Source organism: Neoarius graeffei, chromosome 17 (genome assembly GCF_027579695.1).
Source record: "Neoarius graeffei isolate fNeoGra1 chromosome 17, fNeoGra1.pri, whole genome shotgun sequence".
Lineage (NCBI taxonomy): Eukaryota > Metazoa > Chordata > Actinopteri > Siluriformes > Ariidae > Neoarius > Neoarius graeffei.
In genome coordinates, this window is record NC_083585.1 from 25,268,427 (window position 1) to 25,290,476 (window position 22,050).

The following is a 22,050-nucleotide window of genomic DNA, read 5'->3' on the forward strand; positions in this document are numbered from 1 at the left end:
GTAACAAGGGAAAAAGAAAAAATAATGCAAAATGGTGACATCTAGTGGCCAGGTAGATGAGCCGCAGGCTAAAATGTCCCCAGACCCTGACAGAACCTCCCCCCTAAGATTGTCTCCTGGTGATCCCAGGCCGATCAGGACGCAAGCGACGGAAGTCTCTAATCAAGGAGCGGTCAAGTATGTCTCTGGACGGCACCCAGGAGCGCTCCTCCGGCCCATACCCCTCCCAGTCCACCAGATACTGAAGAGACCCACGGACACGGCGGGAATCCAGGAGCCGGTTGACTGTGTACATGGCCTGGCCATCGATGAGCCGAGGAGGAGGCGGTGGCCGAGGAGCAGGAGACAGCGGTGAAGTGACCACTGGGCGGAGACGGGAGACATGGAAGGTCGAGTGGACCCTCATGGAGCAGGGCAGCTGTAGAGTGTAGGCCACAGGGTTGACCCGGCGGAGCACCTTGAAGGGACCAACGAACCACGGTGCCAGCTTCTGGTTCTCCACCCTCAGAGGAAGATCCCGAGCCGAAAGCCAGACCCTCTGGCCAGGTCGGAAGGTGACCCCCCGCCGACGGCGATTGGACTGCTGCTGGTACTAGCGGGAGGCTTTCAGCAAGGCACGTCTGGCTCTATCCCACGTACGCCGACACTGCCGCACAAACTGCTGGGCAGATGGAACCCCTGCATCCACCTCCTGTTCAGGGAACAAAGGTGGTTGGTAGCCAAACTGACACTCAAAGGGTGACATACCTATAGCTGAGCACTTCAGCGTGTTGTGAGCGTATTCAGCCCATGGGAGTTGGGAGCACCAGGAGGTGGGATTGGTCAAGACCATGCATCTCAAGGTGGCTTCTAGGTCTTGTTTCAGTCTCTCTGTCTGCCCGTTAGACTGGGGATGGAAGCCAGACGAGAGGCTCGCAGTCGCCCCGATTAGCTTGCAGAAGGCTCGCCAGAAGCAGGAGGTAAACTGGGGTCCACAGTCTGAAACAACATCTTGGGGGAGACCAAAGACTCGGAACACATGGTCACATTAGTCTGGCAGTTTCAGAGGCAGAGGGCAATTTGGGCAAAGGCAAGAAGCAACAGGCTTTAGAGAATCTATCAATGATAACAAGAATGGTGGTGTTACCTACAGAGGTAGGCAGTCCAGTGATAAAGTCAAGGGAGATGTGCGACCATGGTCTGCGAGGAATGGGCAAGGGGTGGAGCAGGCCCTGGGCCCTCTGGCGTGGATCCTTTCCCTGGACGCAGTTGGGACAGCTGGCCACGAAGATCTGCACATCCTCCTTCATATCTGGCCACCAGAAGTGTCGCTGAAGGAACTCCAATGTTCGAGATGACCCAGGATGGACTGCCAGTTGGGAGGAGTGACCCCACTGGAGAACCTGACCACGTACAGACCTGGGAACGAACAAGAGACCTGCAGGAACATTATCAGGGCCAGGGTCTTTGCGCAGTGCTTGCTGAACTATAGATGTTATGCCCCAGCGGACTGGTGCAATGAGCCGAGAACTTGGGATGATTGTCTCAGGAGGGCTCTCTAGACTGCCTGGCTGGAATTGGCGTGAAAGTGCATCGGGTTTGAGATTCTTGGAGCCTGGTCTGTAGGAGAGCGTGAAGTCGAATCTGTTGAAGAAGAGAGCCCATCTTGCCTGGCGAGGGTTCAGCCGCTTAGCCTGCTGAATATATTGCAGATTCTTATGGTCAGTCCATACTAGGAAAGGATGATGAGCCCCCTCTAGCCACTGTCTCCACTCTTCCAATGCCAGCTTAACTGCCAGGAGTTCCCGGTTGCCAATGTCATAGTTGTCCTCTGACTGAGACAATTTGCGAGAGAAGAAGGCACAAGGGTGGACTTTGCCATCAGAGGATCTCTGGGATAAGACTGCTCCAACCCCTACATTGGAGGCATCCACCTCCACAATGAATGGTCGAGTGGAGTCAGGATGACGGAGGATGGGAGCGGAGGTGAAGCGCTGCTTGAGAGCCCTGAATGCCTGGCCAGCCTCAGGAGTCCATGAGAAGGGGGAGTGGCATTTTCGAGTGAGTGCAGAGATGGGGGCAGCAATGGAGCTGAAGTTATGGACGAACCTCCGGTAGAAATTTGCAAAGCCCAAGAATCTCTGTGTCTCCTTGATTGTGTTGGGGACAGGCCAATCCTGTACTGCTTCCACCTTCTTAGGGTCCATGAGAATCCTCCCTTCAGAGATGACATAGCCGAGAAAGGACACCTTGGGAACATGAAATTCACATTTCTCAGTTTTAACAAAAAGGTTGTTCTTGAGGAGGCGACTGAGAACCTGTCAGACCTGCTGGATGTGCTCGGAGGGGGTCTTAGAAAAAATCAAAATATCATCTAAATAAACAAAAACAAATCTGTTCAGCATGTCACGAAGGACATCATTAATAAGGGCCTGTAACACAGCAGGGGCGTTTGTGAGCCCAAAGGGCATGACCTGGTATTCATAGTGGCCAGTTGGGGTGTTAAATGCCGTCTTCCACTCATCTCCTTCACGAATTCGGACCAGATGGTAGGCGTTGCGAAGGTCCAATTTAGTAAAGATGGTGGCGCTTTGCAGGAGTTCGAAAACTGATGACATTAGTGGCAGGGGGTAACGGTTACGGATAGTAATCTTGTTGAGTCCTCTGTAATCGATGCAAGGCCTCAGGCCTCCATCCTTCTTGCCCACAAAGAAGAAGCCCGCTCCGGCTGGGGAAGAGGAGGGTCGAATGAAGCCTGAGGACAGTGACTCCTTGATATACTGTTCCATGGCTAGGCGTTCTGGCGCAGAGAGTGAGAAGATGCGACCCCTAGGTGGACAAGTGCCGGGCAGCAGGTCAATGGCACAATCATAGGGTCTGTGAGGTGGTAGGGCCGCCGCTTTTCCTTTGCAGAACACTTCTCTCAAGTCATGATACTCGGGAGGCACTCGGGACAGCTCGGGAGGGGCTTGGGACAACTCGAGAGGCTTGAGAAACTCGGGACAGGTACTTGAGACAAGACAGCTGGCATGGCAAGTGGGGCCCCACTGGAGGATCGTGCATGAGCCCCAGTCTAGATGAGGGTTGTGGCGAGTCAGTCAGGGGAATCCAAGGACTATGGGAAATTCTGGGGACTGGATTACATGGAATGACAGTTCCTCCTGGTGACTGTCGATCCGTACATGAACCGCAGAAGTCATTAGATCTACAAGGCCCCCACCCAAAGGCCGTCCATCTAAGGCAGTCACTGACAGAGGGGGGTCAAGGCCAGATGTGGGAATCCCCAGACGTTGTGCTAGAGAGAGGTCCATGAAATTGCTGGCAGCACCAGAGTCAATAAAGGCCTGAAGAGAGTGCCGCTGGTGATCCCAGGAGAGAGTTATAGGAACGAAGAAGCCGGTGGATGGGAGATCAGGAGACGATGTCACCCCCGTCACAGATCTCCTGGGGCTGGACGGGGTTTGGCCTTTTCCCAGGAGTTCTGGGCAGGTGCTGCGAAAATGTCCAGGCTTACTGCAGTAAATGCAGCAACGCTCCCTCATTCGCCTATCACGTTCTGCTTGAGACAGTCGAGTTCCCCCCAGCTGCCTGGGCTCCAGTCCGCCATCAGAGGAGTCGACTGCTGGGCTGCTACGGACTGGAACTGCTTGGTAAATGGAGCTTTTCGGTACTTTGTTTTGTTCCTGCAGCCGATTGTCCAGCCGGATGACTCGAGAGATCAACGACTCGAGGTCTTCAGCCTCCTCCCACGAAGCTAGCCCATCCTTGATGCGGTCAGCCAATCCACTGTAGAAGGTAGCGAGCAGGGCCTGCTCCCCCCAGCCGCTTTCTGCTGCTAGGGTGCGGAACTGAATGGCATAGTCCGCTGCCGACTGACGGCCCTGGCGAAGTTGGAGGAGTTTGTTGGCTGCTGTGCGGCCACTGACTTCTGGGGAGAAGACCTTCAACATCTCCTTGGAGAAGGACAGGAAGGAGGCGCAAACAGGGCTGTTGCTTTCATAGAGGGCTGTGGCCCAGGCCAGGGCTCTTCCAGTCAAGAGTGTGATGACGTAGGCCACTCTGGAATGCTCTGTTGGGTAGGCAGCAGGCTGGAGATCGAAGGACAGACGGCACTTGGTTAGAAAGCCCCTGCAACCTTTAGGATCTCCACTGTACCTCTTGGGGGCAGGCAGGCGGGGCTCACGGCTGGGCACAGGAAGGGATGCCGATGGCTCATTGGAAGCTGTGGCAGTAGGGGTTGGAGGAGCTGAAGAGGCTGAAGGGGCAGGTTGTGTAGGTTGACGAAGTTGGAGGACCTGGTGGATCTTGGTCAGCATGCCAGCTTGTCTTCCCATTTCAGCCTCCCACTGGGTTAAGACTTCTTCATGACGGCGCATGGTTTCCTCTCGGCTGGTGACGGCTGCTACCAGGTGCTGGAGGGTGAGTGCCGGGTCGTATGCAGGGGCAGTTGCAGGTAAGGAGTCAGGCACTGGCACAGAATCGGACTTGGGAAGTGGTATATCCTCTGCTACGTCCATCGCTGCTGAGTTCTTCTGTCACGGTTTTGGTTGAGATGGGGGTTGGACATCTCAAACCACACGGCCACCCTTGGAAGGAGACAGAGATTCAGGACAGAGATGCAGAGAATTAACGTTTTCAAAATGGAAGTCTTTACTGAGAGCACAAAATCAGGAATCCCAAAAAATGGCAAAAACAGTACTTGGCACAAAAGTTCAAAGTTCCAAAATCATAGATAAACAGCAGTCTTAGGTACTCAAAACAATCAAGTCCCAGATAACAAAATCCAACAGGGAAAAAAAAGACAGGATTCTAAGTGTCCCAAAAATAAGTCAGAGAACAAAGTAAATCCAATAGAGATAGTCCAAGGCAAAACAATCCTCTACTTAGAAAAACAGATGCAGAGGTCAAAAGGGCAGTTCAGAACAGAGGAGCAAACAGCTACAGAAAAAACAAGGACAAGAACTCACATGGTGGCTCACAGGAGAACTCAGCAGAGTGAAAAGGCAAACAGACTCACATATATAGGCCAACCAATCAGCTACTTGCCATCAAAGATTAAATTGACCAATAGCGTGAAGACAAGTATAACAAGCGAAAAAGAAAAAATAATGCAAAATGGTGACATCTAGTGGCCAGGTAGATGAACCGCAGGCTAAAATGTCCCCAGACCCTGACACACGCTAATCACTAGGCCAACTCGTGGTCCATCAAACAGTAAATAGTAAACAATAAAAATACAGTAAATAGCCCTATTCCACAAATGTAGTAATCCATATTATGTCAAGAACCACTCAGCTAAGTAAAGAAAACCAACGGTCCAGCAATACTTTAATATATGAAGTGTCTTTTAATTAATAAAGATAAAGGGAAAAAAATTGAATGAGATGGTGTGTCCAAACTTTTGACCAGTACTGGATTTGCATACTTTTATCCTTTGCATGTTTCTCTTCTGATTTTACTAATTGCATTTGTCCTGTACAAAGTTATGATAATAGATGCCCCCACTCCTACCTCTGGCTTCAGGTAGGGAGAACTGAGGTCAGCCTACCTCCCCAACTCATACTTCTGAGTGGGAGACCAGGAAGTAACCTGCCAAGCTCACAAACTAGAATCAGGATGCCCACTCTGACAGGTTAATTGACCCACAAGAAATGAAATGGCGGCCCACCTGAAATAGCGACATTATCCAACTCTTTTAGTAGCTGTTCCCGAATTTTATTCTCTCCAGCCAGACTGAAAGTGTAGGCCAAAAGTGCAGTGGTGTAGGTGTTTGTCAGGTTACCAATAGAAGACTTGAGGCACAACAGTCCATTATTTACAACAGGATCCTGCAATCCAAACGTATCATTATCATGTAGAAGAAAAAAAATTCCGAAAGTTTACTTGAAGCCAGGCCTTATCCATAAAAATGCAGGTACAAATTTAAAATTTAACCACAACTTTAAAGACACCTCTAAAAAAATCAGTGTGCTCCTCGTTGAATTTCCCAGTGTGATTGAGATTGGATGCATTTTACCAACCTTATATGGATTGTGAATGCAGCGAAAACATTGTGAATGTTTAACAGTATCATCCTCTTACCTGGACAGCAGTACCCAATTCAAGCAGTGATGCAGTGATATAGGCAGTAATAGTCACATCATCATTTACACCACCCTATAATACATTAGAATGATATGCATGAAATGTTGATAAAAACAGAAATTCAATAAAATTTATTCAGAAATCTATTTTGTAGTAAAGGGTTGCCTGAGATGCATACATACTTTCATTCTGTTATTGAACAGGCTCCCTTGTCTAATAAAACATCCATCTGATCTCTGCTTAGAAAGTAGCCAGTTTTTTGCACTATTAATGCTTTCTGGATCAATAAAGATGTAATGTTGTGCTTTGCCAAATGTCCTCAAGACAAAAGCAGTTAACCTGTGAAGATTTATTTGTAAACAATTGTTTTGTACACAATAAATTTCACAATAACTAACAAATACTGAGGAAAATAAGTTTGTATACAAGTTGAATCTTGTGTAACTTGTATCATGAATACTACCTGTTTACCTCATGACTTGCTTTAAGAAATTCTTACCATGTGTTCCCCTCTCCCCTGCCAAATGTGGTATATGCACCATTTATACTTTTATAGTTAAGTTGCCTCTGGTATCCTGTGTAAAGTCAAATGATTTTATTCTGGTTAGTTCAGAAAAAAAAAAAAAAATTAGAACGGCTGTTGTTGGCCTTCAAAGATTAAAAAGCTAAAGATAATTTCACAGACCACTCTTAAGGAAGCCAGTAGCCCTCTCACGGATAGCTCTGGTGAGCTGTTCAGTGTTCTCTAGATACTGAAGAATGTAGATATTGGGGGCAAGGAGAGCAATGTTTTGTTCTCCACAGCCATATGGCATCCTTAGCAATCCATCTAGATTTTTTAATGCACGGCCAAGTATGTCTCCTACAAAAACAACATAATAATATTCTTTATATATTTCACTAAATGATGTTGGAACTGAAAAACATACAGTAAGGGGCATTTCTAGGGACTCAAGGGGCCCCAGTCAAAAAGGACTCTGGGGCCCCACCCCACTCCCATGCTCATCTAAGGCACACCATACATTAATTTAAAAATTCTACAGTCCTGGCCAAAAGTTTTGAGACAGACACAAATTTTGGTTTTCACAAAGTGAAAAATGTTGCTGCTTCAGTGTTTTAGATCTTTTTGTCCGATGTTTCTATGGTATACTGAAGTACAATTATAAGCATTTCATAAGTTTCAAAGGCTTTTATTGACAAATACATCAAGTTCATGGGAAGAGTCAATATTTACAGTGTTGACCCTTCTTTTTCAAGACTCCTGCAATTCACCCTGGCATGCTGGATACCAGCTTCTGGGCCAAATCCTGACTGATGGCAACCCATTCTTGTATAATCAGTGCTTGGAGTTTATCACAATTTTTACACAAACTGATTAATTCCGTGCCCAGATGTTGTCAAGAAACCCAGAACCTTCTTGCTGTGATGTGACGGTGATAACCACTGCACTACCATGCCACCCTATATACGGGGTGTGTGTATATTATATATATATATATATATATTTTTTTTTTATTATTTTATTTTTTTTACACACACACACACACACACACACACAACCCTGATTCCAATAAAGTTGGGACAGAGTACAAATTGTAAATAAAAACAGAATGCAATAATTTATAAATCTCAAAAACTGATATTGTATTCACAATAGAACATAGACAACATATCAAATGTCGAAAGTGAGACATTTTGAAATTTCATGCCAAATATTGGCTCATTTGAAATTTCATGACAGCAACACATCTCAAAAAAGTTGGGACGGGGCAATAAGAGGCTGGAAAAGTTCTCTCATCTCATCTCATTATCTCTAGCCACTTTATCCTGTTCTACAGGGTCGCAGGCAAGCTGGAGCCTATCCCAGCTGACTATGGGCGAAAGGCGGGGTACACCCTGGACAAGTCGCCAGGACATCACAGGGCTGACACATAGACACAGACAACCATTCACACTCACATTCACACCTACGGTCAATTTAGAGTCACGAGTTAACCTAACCTGCATATCTTTGGACTGTGGGGGAAACCAGAGCACCCGGAGGAAACCCACACGGACACGGGGAGAACATGCAAACTCTGCACAGAAAGGCCCGCGTCGGCCACGGGGCTCGAACACGGACCTTCTTGCTGTGAGGCAACAGCGCTAACCACTACACCACCGTGCTGCCCCGCTGGAAAAGTTAAAGTTACAAAAAAGGAACAGCTGGAGGACCAAATTGCAACTCATTAGGTCAATTGGCAAAAGGTCATTAACATGACTGGGTATAAAAAGAGCATCTTGAAGTGGCAGCGGCTCTCAGAAGTAAAGATGGGAAGAGGATCACCAATCCCCCTAATTCTGCGCTGACAAATAGTGGAGCAATATCAGAAAGGAGTTCAACTGTGTAAAATTGCAAAGAGTTTGAACATATCATCATCTACAGTGCATAATATCATCAAAAGATTCAGAGAACCTGGAAGAATCTCTGCGCGTAAGGGTCAAGGCCGGAAAACCATACTGGGTGCCCATGATCTTCGGGCCCTTAGACAGCACTGCATCACATACAGGCATGCTTCTGTATTGGAAATCACAAAATGGGCTCAGGAATATTTCCAGAGAACATTATCTGTGAACACAATTCACTGTGCCATCCGCCGTTGCCAGCTAAAACTCTATAGTTCAAAGAAGAAGCTGTATCTAAACATGATCCAGAAGCGCAGACGTCTTCTCTGGGCCAAGGCTCATTTAAAATGGACTGTGGCAAAGTGGAAAACTGTTCTGTGGTCAGACGAATCAAAATTTGAAGTTCTTTATGGAAATCAGAGACGCCGTGTCATTCGGACTAAAGAGGAGAAGGATGACCCAAGTTGTTATCAGCGCTCAGTTCAGAAGCCTGCATCTCTGATGGTATGGGGTTGCATTAGTGCATGTGGCATGGGCAGCTTACACATCTGGAAAGACACCATCAATGCTGAAAGGTATATCCAGGTTCTAGAGCAACATATGCTCCCATCCAAACGACGTCTCTTTCAGGGAAGACCTTGCATTTTCCAACATGACAATGCCAAACCACATACTGCATCAATTACAGCATCATGGCTGCGTAGAAGAAGGGTCCGGGTACTGAACTGGCCAGCCTTCAGTCCAGATCTTTCACCCATAGAAAACATTTGGCGCATCATGAAACGGAAGATACGACAAAAAAGACCTAAGACAGTTGAGCAACTAGAATCCTACATTAGACAAGAATGGGTTAACATTCCTATCCCTAAACTTGAGCAATTTGTCTCCTCAGTCCCCAGATGTTTACAGACTGTTGTAAAGAGAAATGGGGATGTCTCACAGTGGTAAACATGGCCTTGTCCCAACTTTTTTGAGATGTGTTGTTGTCATGAAATTTAAAATCACCTAATTTTTCTCTTTTAATGATACATTTTCTCAGTTTAAACATTTGATATGTTATCTATGTTCTATTCTGAATAAAATATGGAATTTTAAACCTTCCACATCACTGCATTCTGTTTTTATTTACAATTTGTACTTTGTCCCAACTTTTGTGGAATCGGGGTTGTGTGTGTGTATATGTGTGTGTGTATATATATATATATATATATATATATATATATATATATATATATATAAAATAGTTGCAAGATTTTTTTTAAATTTACCTTAATATTTTCTGTCTTACCAAGTACTGAAACAGAAGCTCGTGCTGATCCCTTTATTACATCTTCAGGAAGAATCAGCTCCAACTTTTCAGAGACACTGTTGCCTGTGAGAGAGATGAAAGGCAGCTCCATCATTATTCGGCAGCTGAACATAGTATGTGCATCAGTTTTAAAGCAACCAGATTTGATAAGAAGATAAAAATATTTGCAAGCCTAACCCTGCGGACATAATAACCAGCTCTTGCTCTTCGTCTTCTCAGTTCCTTCTGGCTAAAGGGCAAATAGAATTATTAGATCATAGCATAATAAAACACAGGCTTAAATTTTTAAAGTTATGCTTATTTTCAGTACACAGACCTGGACAATTAGACTCCGTGTAACTGTGTCAATACGGCCTCTCTCTGGGACACTCACAATCTCATTATCGCACACAGTCTGGGATTGTTCTGCCTCTGCACTCACTGTCACATTCAAGACTCCTGTAGAATATTAACAGGTATTCAAAGGTATTAATTACTATAAAGAAAAATCCATTGCAGCAGACAACTCAATGTCGTATATCCTTCATATTTACATGACAAAGCACAGTTGCATTGTAAAAACGGGTTTTGTTAGAATACTTAAACGGTATGGTTAAGTGAGTTGCTGCAATATCCAATCAAATCAACATCTTTCTTTCTCTTTAGGAGAGGAGTGTGTATACAGTCAGTGGGCCTCAGTTATCAAGCTGGATACTGTCGGTAACAGCACTGAAAACCTGAGTTTGGGCAACCTCCAAACATGGCCATTCCGGACTGCATTTCCCATGATACACAGCACCCCCATCACCAGAGTTCTAACTACATCACCTGTCTCCAATTATCCTGCAATCACCTTCCCTACATAAGCTGAGCAGTCACAAACACACCTTGTGAAGTATCGTTCTGTGTCCCATACCGGACTATACTGAGACATTTGTTTTCCTGACTGACTTCCCGATAAGAACCACTGTTCTCATTACTTCTCAACCTCACTTCCTTGTCTCTCCTGCATTACCCTGTTTACTGATCGATCGACCTCCACCTGTTTCCTGATTACAATTTCTGTCTCACGATTTGGCTACAGCTGCAGTTTACGCCACAACCACTCTCCCCTGCATCTGCATCCGTAAGTGCCTGTGCTCTGACAGGATACTTCACCATCATGGATGCAGCAGAGGAAGCTAAGCAGACTGTAGTCCATGCGCAGGGGTGACTGTTAGGAGAACACCAGCAGATGATAAGTGATCTCAACACCAGGATGACACAACTCATTGCTGTGGTGTCATTGGCCATCCTCACATGCCACCCTCTCCTTTCGAGAGGGTGGCATCTCCTTTCATCTCCTTCGATGTCCCGAAGTATTCCTCTACTAGAAAAGTTTTCTGGGGAAGCTTCCTGTTATAAAGGATTTCTTCTTCAGTGTTCCTTGTATTTTTCTTCTCTCCCAGGGGAAACAGATGAGCACAAGATTTTCCAGTTTATCAGTCTTCTCACCGGTAAAGCTCTCCAGTGGGAAAGCACAGTGTGGAAGCATGGGGGCGAACACACCACGTCGTATGACTATTTTCTGCAGCATTTCATGAGTGTTCGACCATGAGCCAGCCAGAGGGGATCGAAGTTGGATTGAGTCTGTTAACTATCCGTCAAGGAGAAAGGAGTGTAGCAGAGTATGCACTGGACTTCTGCACTTTAGCCACTGGCAGAGGCTGAAGTGAGCCAGTCCTGAAAGCCACATTTCGCCAAGGTTTGTGTCCAGAGTTATTCCGCAAACTGGCATGCCATGATGAACATCTTTCTCTTGACTCACTTATCAACCTGGCCATATGTTTGGATCATCTCCTCACTCCAACTACCTCCTACTCCCTCTCCTAACACCAGGCGCGGTTTTAAGGGGTGGCAAAAGGTGGCAGTTGCCACTGTAAAAATATGTCTTGCCACCCCAGTTGCCCCCCTATTTTAAAAATAATTATTTATTAAAACACACTTTTGAAATTCAATTATCTATCTACAGACATACTAAGCCCTCATCTCATCTCTACCTACCGTTATTTATGTTATTTCACACCCCACCCCCGGAATTTTGAAATGGTTGAACCAGTGTGCTATTCAGTTTAGTGATATACTTAATTTGTTTCTTTTAGCTTTACGGAAATCGAGGATGAACACATCTGTACAAGTTTGAAGTCTTCAGTAAAGATCCACAATCTAAACCGTTCGCTATCTGTCTATTTTTTGATACATCACTAGGGCAGAATAGTTCCATTCATTGCTTGGGAATATACCTTCAGAAAAGATGGTTTAAATGATTATATCCATTTTCCTTGATGGTACAATAGCTCAATACATATTTGACAAGATGACTTGATTGTGAGTCTTTCTTGAGCATAAGTAAAAATGATTTCTACAATTTGCATAAACTGCTGCATCGACAACCTATGCCCCCCTCCTGGAACCTATGCCCCCCTCTGCCACCCTAAGGAAAAATCTCTGGAGCTGCCACTGCCTAACACTAATTCTGTGACCCCAATGGAAGTCTCCCACACTTGACTTCAACGATCCAAAAGAGAGAGAAGGCAGAGAGAGGGCCTCTGCTTTTACTGCAGAGAAGCCAGCCACCTGATCTCCCAGTGCCCTACTTGACCCCCATGAGACCACCAGCCAAGGAGGACTGCCAGCTCAACTAACCCGGTGAGTTCTGACATGTCTTATAACTCACAGTCATTCCAAGTGCCAGTATTATTAAAGCTACCAGACTTGACCCATGTGGTCTCTTCTTTTATAGACTCAGGGTGGAGGGAAACTTCATAAACAGTGCAATAGTTCAAAAGTACCATCTAACCACCCATGCACCTTTGAGACCCAAAAAAACATCGATAGGGGACCCATAGGAGAGGGATTGGTCTCAGCATGCACGACGCCCCTCAAGATTCAAGTAGGAGAGAGTCACACAGAATGCATCTCTCTTCTCGTCATGCCTACCTCACATCACGACCTAATATTGGGTTACCCATCGCTCCAGTTTCATGATCCTCTGATTTCCTGGCAACATAATATTCTACAGTGGTTTCCTTCCTGTTTTCAGAACTGCATGAAACTTCCCCAACTCTCTCATCTACTTCTGTAGAGAACCCTCAGCCTGAATCCCTCAACAACGTTCCAGCTTGCTACCTCGATCTCAAGGAGGTATTCAGCAAAGGGAGGGCCTGTGGTTTGCCTCCTCACCATCCCTATGACTGCGCTATTGACCTCCCCCCAGGTACTACTCCTCCTCAAAATCGTATTTGCCCTTTGTCCCTGACTGAACAAGCAGCCATGGAAGAGCACATACAAGAAGCCCTGCAACAGGGGTATCTCAGACATTCTACATCTCCAGCTTCAGCGGGGGTTTTCTTCATTGAGAAGAAAGGAGGAGGTCTCTGGCCATGCATAAACTATCAGGGCCTGCCCCAGATCACAGTAAAATACCCACCACTCTCACTGGTGCCTTCAGCCCTAGAACAACTCAGATCTGTCAAAATATCTTGCAAACTTGACCTGCGCAGTGCTTAGAACTTGGTCAGGATTTGTGAGGGTGACGAGTGGAAAACTGCCTTTAGCACCACCGTGGGTCACTTCAGATACCTCATCATGCCAGTGTCTTTCAGTGCCTCATCAACAACATGCTCAGGGACATGTTGGGGAGGTTTGTTATCACTTACATCAATGACATCCTGATTTACTCCCCAGATAAGGACATCAGGTCATGAGCACCATGAGCACATCAGATCAGTGCTTTCTCACCTGCTCCAGAACCACCTGTACATTAACCCTTTGGGGTCAAGAGCTTCACCAGCGAAGCTCGACAGGTTTAGAATGAGTAGGTCATGTATTTAGATAAATATCTTCATGAGTTTTTCCATCATACAAGCATGATAAACATATTGACAGAAACTTTACACTTTCCTATGTGCCCACTGTCAAATAATATTATAGTTTTTAAATTACCTAAATTAGATGAAACATAAAACTTGTCACCTTACTCAGCCACACCAGAGTCGGAGTGCTGAGTGTGCACTTACGCATTCAGAAAAGACTATTCACATGGTAATGGCATGATAATCACTTTCACTCTTTCGCTTTCCATTGGTTTCTCTTTCACAGTGGGAACGCCCACCGTAAACAGGATAAAATCTGTCAGACATAGTTTAGGTTATTTGGAGGTAAAACTTCTTGTTAGATGGCATGCGGATTTTATGTGCTTCAGATTATTCAGGACAGTGATTCAATTCATGATTCATTTCATGATTCAGGACAGCGATTCAGTTCAATCTTGAACACTGCAACATTGATGAGCGGTGCCTTTTTTCTATTTTTTTTTCTTACTTCGACTTGATCCAGCCAAAGGTCAACTCGACTAACTGTAAATATTTCTTCTATTTATTATGAGCAGATTGGTTGATATGCGTGAACTGTAGTGCATACAAAGGAAAAATGACTGAGCAATTTTTCCAGAGTTAAAAGTATTTTCCTCAAAATAGTTAATTTTGCTCAACTTTGAGTTTAGAGAGTAAAATTTGGAGTTGAAGTGGGAGCAAAATTACAGAGTAATTGTGTAACAGAGTTGGTTGTGGCTCTGAACTGAGTAAAATAGTACAAGAGTTAATTTCAAGACACACTGAATAGAGTCAAATACCAGATAAACGAAGCTGTTGTAAAAAGCAGTTTAGAACTGTGTTGGAATGTGTGAAAAATACTACCTTACCAATTGTGACTTGACCATGTAATCCCATCAGGTCAAGTCACAATTGGTAAGGTAGGATTTTTCAGTTGGCAGTGAGAGGGGTTTTCCCTCTTCTCATTGAATGAATGGATTTTTTTACACTTCTCATTGAATACCCCTCCCACTGCAAACCCTTTATTCCAACAAAATAGGACATTTTTTAAAAAAAAATTTATGGCCAGTTACTTGTCCAAATCAATGGAGCAGATTCAAGTTTTTGTGCTTGATACATTCCTAAGACTGAAAAGAATCACCTCAAGTGAGCAAAACAGTTCAACAGAATGGGTAAGATAATTTTTTCACACATTCCAACAAAGTTCTAAAACTTTTTACAACATCTTCATTTATCTGTTATTTTTTTAAAAAGTACAAATCATGACATACATACTACATAGATATTATTGTAGCTGAACTTGTGCTGAATACAAAAGTCATATGACTTTGAAAATACTGCTTAGATTTGTTGAAATTGACAACAAAATCAGAGTACATTAAAATCATTAGAGTGCTAGAAAATACCCTCAGACCCCAGAGGATTAAAGCAGAGAAGTGTGAGTTTCATGTCCGCCAGATCTCATTGCTGGGCTACATTATCATTTTAGAGGGGGTGAGCATGGACCAAGCCAAGGTCACTGCCGTGACATTGTGGCCCACTCCTGTGTCAGTTAAAGAGTTGCAATGCTTTCTGGGGTTCGCCAGTTTCTACTGCTGATTCATCCGCAGTTTCAGCACAATCGCAGCACCTCTCACTGCTCTCCTGAAGAATGGACCATGATGCCTCCCACTGGAATCTTTCATCTGATCAAGCTTTCAGTCAGTTAAAGACTGCTTTCACCACAGCTCCCATACTGCAGCACCCAGACCCTTCCAAACCCTTCATCATGGAGGTGGATGCATCTGAAACAGGAGTAGGAGTTCTGTCACAGGACCTTGGTGAGCAACCCAAATTGCACCCCATAGCATTCTACTCAAAGAAGCTCACCCCCACCAAGAGAAACTACGACATCGGTAATCGAGAGCTCCTGGCAGTTAAGTTGACTCTAGAAGAGTGGAGGCACTGGTTGGAAGGTGCAGCACATCAATTCATGATCCTGACAGATCACAAGAACCTCGAATACTTGAAAATAGTGAAACGTCTGAACCCCTGTCAGGCTAGGTGGGCCCTGTTGTTCACACAATTTCAATTTACCATCTCCTATCATCCCGGTTCCTGAAATACCAAGGCTGATGCTCTCTCCCGAATCCACTCATTCTCACCACAGCCATCAGAACCTACCACCATCCTGCCACCTTAATACTTCCTGCAAGCAATAACCTGGGACATAGTCAGAAAGATCAGACTGGCACAACTAACAAATCCTCCTGAAAATTGCCCACCTGGACTTTTGCATGTTCCACCCAGACTTACAGGCAAACTCATCACCTGGGCATGCTCCTCTCCTGCCATTGGACACCCCAGTAGCCATTGCACCTACCAGCTCCTCCAAAACAAGCATTGGTGGGAGAACATGATTTCAGACATTAATCATTACATCTCCTCAAGCTCCATTTGTGCCTAAGCCAAAGTTCCCAGAGCTCCTCCCACTGGCAAACCATGTCCTCTCCTGGTACCCCAGTGGCCCTGGTCACACATCGTCCTTGATTTCATTACTAACCTACCCCAGTCACAAAGCGACACCGTCATCCTGGTCATCGTTGATAGGTTCTCAAAGACACTCACACTCATCCCACTACCAGGTCTACCCACTGCAATGAAACAGCTGAATTGCTATTCACTCACATCTTCCATTACTATGGTATCCCTGAAGACATAGTCAGTGGCCAGGGCCCCCAATTCATCTCAAGGTTATGGTCAAGATTCATGGATAAGCTGGGAGTATCAGTGAGTCTCACCTCTGGATATCACCCACAGTCCAATGGCCAAGCAGAATGAGCTAACCAAGAAGTGGGCTGTTTCCTCTGTACATACTGCATGAGAAACCAGAAGGATGGGGGCGTCGTGGCTCAGGTGGTTAAGGCGCCATACCATGAATGCGGGCGACCCGGGTTCGATTCCGGCCCGAGGTCATTTCCCGATCCCTTCCCGTCTCTCTCTCCCCCGCTCATTTCCTGTCTCTGCACTGTCCTATCCAATAAAGGTGCAAAAAAAAGCCCAAAAAAATATCTTAAAAAAAAAAAGAAACCAGAAGGATTGGGCATGATTCCTTCCATGGGCCGAGTACAAACAAAACTTTCTCAAACATTCAGCCACTCAGCTAACCCCGTTCCAGTGTGTACTCGGATACCAACCTCCATTTTTTCCTTGGGATGACACCCCTACACAGATTCCAGCCATTGACCCCTGGTTCCAGAAAAGCCAACAGATATGGGAGGAGGTACATCAAAGACTGGAGTACATCAATGCCAAGTACAAACACTATGCCAACAAGCACAGAAATGCCACTCCCAAGTATGCCCCAGGTGATAGAGTATGGGTTTCCACAAAAGACCTCAGAGTTCCCAACTCCTGTAAAAAACTACAAGCCAGGTTCAGCAGTCTGTTCAAGATATTACGCAGAATTAACAAAGTCTCATACAGGCTCAAGCTTCCTCCTCACAGCAAGATGGCACCAATCTTCCATGTCTCATGCCTCAAACCTGCTGCCCAAGGTCCCCTAGCCTCAGCCACACCCACCCAAGAAACCCCCTCCCCAGACATTGAAGGTGAACCGATCTACTAAGTCAAGGAGATCCTCAATTCCTGCCACAGACAGGGACAACTCAAGTACTTGGTTTACTGGGAGGGCAATGGCCCTGAGAAACAAAGTTGGGTTAGCTCCAGGGACATCTTAGACCCCCTGCTCACTCAAGAGTTCCACAGCCAGCACCCTGAAAAACCTGCACCGAGAAAGAGAGGTTGACCAAGTAAGGAAGTTGGTTAACCTCTCCAGGGGGTGGGGGGGACCTCCAAACATGGCTGCTCCGGACTACACTTACCATGATACACAGTGCCCCCTGTCACCAGAGTTTTAACTACATTGCCTGTCTCCAATTATCCCGCAATCACCTTCCCTACATAAGCTCAGCAGTCACAAACACACCTCATGAAGTATTGTTCTATGTCCCGTACCTGACTATACCGAGCCATTTGTTTTCCTGACTGACTTCCTGATAAAGATCACTGTTCTCGTTACTTCTCAACTTCGTTTCCTCATCTCTCCTGCATTACCCTGTTTATTGTCCGATCGACCTCCCCCTGTTTCCTGACTATGGTTTCTGGCTCATGATTTGGCTACAGCTGCAGTTTGTGTCACACCCACTCTCCCCTGCACCTGCATTCATAAGTGCCTGTGCTTTGACAGCTCCAAACAGATTTATTCATAAATCTTTTGTATGAACATTTTACACAACAAATTTGGTATTCATAAAGAACCTGTGAATTTGGAAAAATGCTTGCATCCTACTCGTGACAGTCTGCATGCATATCACCATAAACAAATGCCTCAGATTCCCCAAATGTCTTCAGTTTCCATGCAAAACTCTTCTCATTTAAAAAAAACAACAAAAAAAAAAAACATTAATTAGATAAATGGGTTAGTTCCCTAAATGTTGCTTTCAGTCATCTGCTGTCTGAAAAGATTCACAATGATCATAAATAAGCTAAGAAAGAGTTCCCAATTTTGGGGGACAAACAGTCCCAAATGGGCATGAATGAATTTTCTGCAAACGAAAGTCTTGACCACCTTTCGGTAGGTTTCAAGGCGAGATGAAAGGACTGTATAGCTGTAATTGGAAACCAGGCTTGTTTTAATAGCCTACCCAGTAGTGGTCTAGAAGAGCACATAAGAAACAATTTGAGACACATCACTAGTTTGTTTACCAGAAGTAGATAGATGTGAAAATTTGTCCATTTTTATTGTTCAGCTACTCTAGTGCAGCGTGCCAGGATAGATTAAATAACATGTGGCCTATTAATTTCAATGTGGCTAATATAAATGAATGAAACAAAACAGGAGAATTTTTTGTTACCCCATTTATTAATCAAATGACCCCACATGGGGTTGTGACCTCTAGTTTGAGAACACCTTGGCTAAGAAATTGTGAACTGTATAGAAGCAAACACCAATTTCTTTTATTCCTGTGTTATTAATGCTTGAAATAAATAACATTAAGTTTCCATATCAATATTTTATTTATTTTATTTATTTTTTACAAATTGTAACATTTTATTGAAATGCTTAAAGGCTTAGTAAATAAGGACAGGGCTTTGTAATTGTTAATGTAGTTCTGATGAAATTCAACAAAAATTCTATACTGCATGTGCAGTGTAAAAACTCAGAGGAACATTAAAAAAACATCACTATGCTCTCTGTTACATCACTGTTGTCACGTCATTGCACTTGTCCACATGTATCTGTGCACTGCATGCACCACTAAGACTAATTATTACATGCACCTGTCCCTGATCAGAGCACAATCATGGCACATGCATAAAAGGACTCTGGAAACACAAAGACTTGGCAAAGTGTACATCCTGGACCCTGTGTCTCACATTGCCTAGCCTGTACACTGTTGCTGTTACTCTGGCTCTTGACTTTGCTTTGTTTATTTTGACTCTGCCTTTCACCTTGCCTCCATTGTTCTGTTTGCTCCTTGTATGACCCTTGCCTGCTAATATCAACTCTGTCTTTGCCTCACGCTTTTGCACAATATGTGCATGCCTGTAAATAAACATCCATTCATTATCCGTAACCGCTTATCCTGTGCAGGGTCACAGGCAAGCTGGAGCCTATCCCAGCTGATGATGGGCGAGAGGTGGGGTACACCCTGGACGAGTCATCAGACACAGAGACAAACAACCAGGGCTGTAGTCAAGTCCACCTTAGTCGAGTCCAAGTCAAGTCCGAGTCCAAAGAGGTTCGAGTCCGAGTCAAGTCCGAGTCCAAAGAGGTTCGAGTCTGAGTCAAGTCCGAGTCCAAAGAGGTTCGAGTCCGAGTCAAGTCCGAGTCCAGGACAGCAAATACAAGTCATATACTTGGAGCATCAAGATAATAACTTTGGGTTATTACTAACACAGTGTCACAGTACTTATGGTTTGTGTATATATACAAACAATAGCTTGTACAATATAGCTTCACTCATACAGTAAGTGTGAAAAGTTATTACCAGTATTATACTGTAAGTGTGTACCTGTGGTTAGAGTATGCCTTGCCTGAAAAAAAAAAAAAAAAACTGTACATGCCGTGAGTGTAATGAAATAAGTAATTTTTATTTGAGCATTAACTGTAACAACCCCCCCCCATAGAATCATTTGTCAACATTAATCAACAGTCTCACTCACTCACTCACACACACTCTCACTCACACACACACACACACACACACACACACACACACACACACTCTCTCTCTCTCTCTCTCTCTCTCTCTCACACACACACACCTCAAGAGGGTGGAGCAAAATGAATTGCATTCAATGGCTTGTTTTAACAAACAAAAAAACAACAACAAATACAGGTAAATCAAGGGAAAGTAAAGGAAGGCAAGTCTGGTTTCCCAATTCAGGCACAACCACAAACGTCACCTGAAACTGCGCTGCACGTAGTTAATATTGTAACTTAATTCTCATTTAGCATCTAACGTTTTACCTGATGAAAAAAATACTAACGTAAGGAATTGTAGCGTCGTATCCGTATCTTCCATTGGCCAGTGTTCACTACTGTTAGCACAAGATAAAGCTAAGCACTTTCTAACTGTCACTTACCTTGCTGGGTGGTTCCTCTGCAGGTGTCTGTTAAAATTGGACGTCGTCCCAAGCGTGTCTGAAATTGTTTTTTTGCAGAATCTGCAGTCTGCCCGGTGTTTCTTTTTCTGATCTGTTGTTGAAAACTCATGGTGATTTGTGTAGGCGAATTTAATTACCCCCGAATTAGCCGACATCTTCGCTGTATAGGCTATGTGTGAGAGAAAACAATGAAGGTCGCGCGGGAAGATAATAAAACACATATTTAGAATCTTAAAGTAACAAGTTCAAGTGTGAGACTCTACCATTGGTTGGCGGATTCCTTGGTGGACTTGACGAGTCCTGCAGCTATATTTAGCGAGACCACTAGGGGAGTCCGAGACAAGTCCAAGTCCAATTACAAGCAAGTCCGAGTCAAGTCCAAGTCCATCAAAAAAACGTCTCGAGACGGACTCGAGTACTACAGCCCTGCAAACAACCATTCATACTCACACCTATGGTTAATTTAGAGCTTCCAATTAGCCTAACCTGCATGTCTTTGGACTGGGGGGGAACCAGAGCACCCGGAGGAAACTAACACAGACAAGGGGAGAACATGCAGACTCTACACAGAAAGCCCCCCGTCAGTCGTTGGGCTCAAACCCAGAACCTTCTTGCTGTGAGGCGACAGTGCTAACCACTACACCACCGTGCTGCCCTGTAAATAAACATGTTCCTGCAATTACATTCATCTGCAGCCCTGTTTACTGACAGCTGTCCTCTAGTTAGTAGTTGGGCCAAGTAGGATACCACAAAATCAGGATATGAGAAATTAAACTAGACCATTTCGGCTACATTTTAAGCAGGGAAATACAATTTTACCATTGTGTCTGACCTAAGAGAGGGTTTTAGCAGGCAGTGTTGTATTATGCATCCACCCTCACACACACACACCACCCCCATACATGTATATTCAGTTGTGAATATCAAAAGAGTACGGATGTCAAAAAAATTGGCATTTGTGCAACCAAAATTATAGCAGTAAAGCATCTGTGTTAACAATCAAATTTGGTTTTCACTGGTACAAACATAGACCTCCATGAAAGAGTTGTGAAAGAGTTTTACGACTAACCAAGTACAGTGGGAATGAGAGTCCATTTGAAGGTTTTTCTGCCATTTGCACACAGGCAGGATGAATACTCGCCATCAGAAGAGGGCTTCAGAGTGTAGTCTGAGGAAGGGGCAGGAGTCACTTTAACCTGTTGATGAGGCACAGGTGATTAATTTACTATGCATCATAAGTGGCACAATACTTGTGAAGATATAATCTTGGCCTTACAGTACCATAATGCATTTGGAAAGATAATTGAAGACAGTGGCCTTCAGCTCAAAAACTTCTCCCCGGATAATGGAGTAGGGCAATGAGAGCTCCAGGAAGAAGGGCTGAAATACAGTGAGCTGAACAGGAGGAGCCAGTCCCAGACCCACAGAAGAAACACAGAAAGCTTCTGTCTCCCAAGTGGTGATGGTGTCAGGAACAGTGACAGGAAGCTCTAATGATCCAGTGTCCCTGGGAAAATCAATAACACTCAAATATTAGCTACTTATCATCTAAAAGAGAGTCTGCATTATTCAGTAATCACAGTTCAGTGGCGGCTGGTAGTCTTTCAAACAGGGGAGGCTGGTCGGTTATGATATTTCCAGATTTTAAAAGAAAAAACATCAGTTTTGCCCATCCTCTTGCCTCTGATCTGGCTGATTGTTGGCAGGGTCACAAACTGTGAAATAACAGGTTCTTTTGGCCCATTAGCCTACTGTCCAATATACATGATGGTGGTGTTATATTTTAACATT

General features: G+C 44.6%; 1 protein-coding gene across 3 annotated transcripts in view; it reads right to left on the reverse strand.

Annotated features, from left to right (window-relative positions):
* Positions 1-22,050, reverse strand: part of LOC132901467 (alpha-2-macroglobulin-like) — a 105,705-nt gene that overhangs the window by 11,185 nt on the left and 72,470 nt on the right. For all 3 annotated transcript variants that reach the window (XM_060943878.1, XM_060943877.1, XM_060943879.1), the window contains 10 exons: positions 21,541-21,766; positions 21,329-21,455; positions 10,074-10,195; positions 9,935-9,986; positions 9,737-9,820; positions 6,749-6,925; positions 6,563-6,638; positions 6,246-6,402; positions 6,061-6,135; positions 5,648-5,807 (listed from right to left, as the gene is read on the reverse strand). In XM_060943878.1, coding sequence (XP_060799861.1) covers positions 5,648-5,807; positions 6,061-6,135; positions 6,246-6,402; positions 6,563-6,638; positions 6,749-6,925; positions 9,737-9,820; positions 9,935-9,986; positions 10,074-10,195; positions 21,329-21,455; positions 21,541-21,766 — 1,256 coding nt within the window. The remainder of the gene's footprint in view (positions 1-5,647; positions 5,808-6,060; positions 6,136-6,245; positions 6,403-6,562; positions 6,639-6,748; positions 6,926-9,736; positions 9,821-9,934; positions 9,987-10,073; positions 10,196-21,328; positions 21,456-21,540; positions 21,767-22,050) is intronic.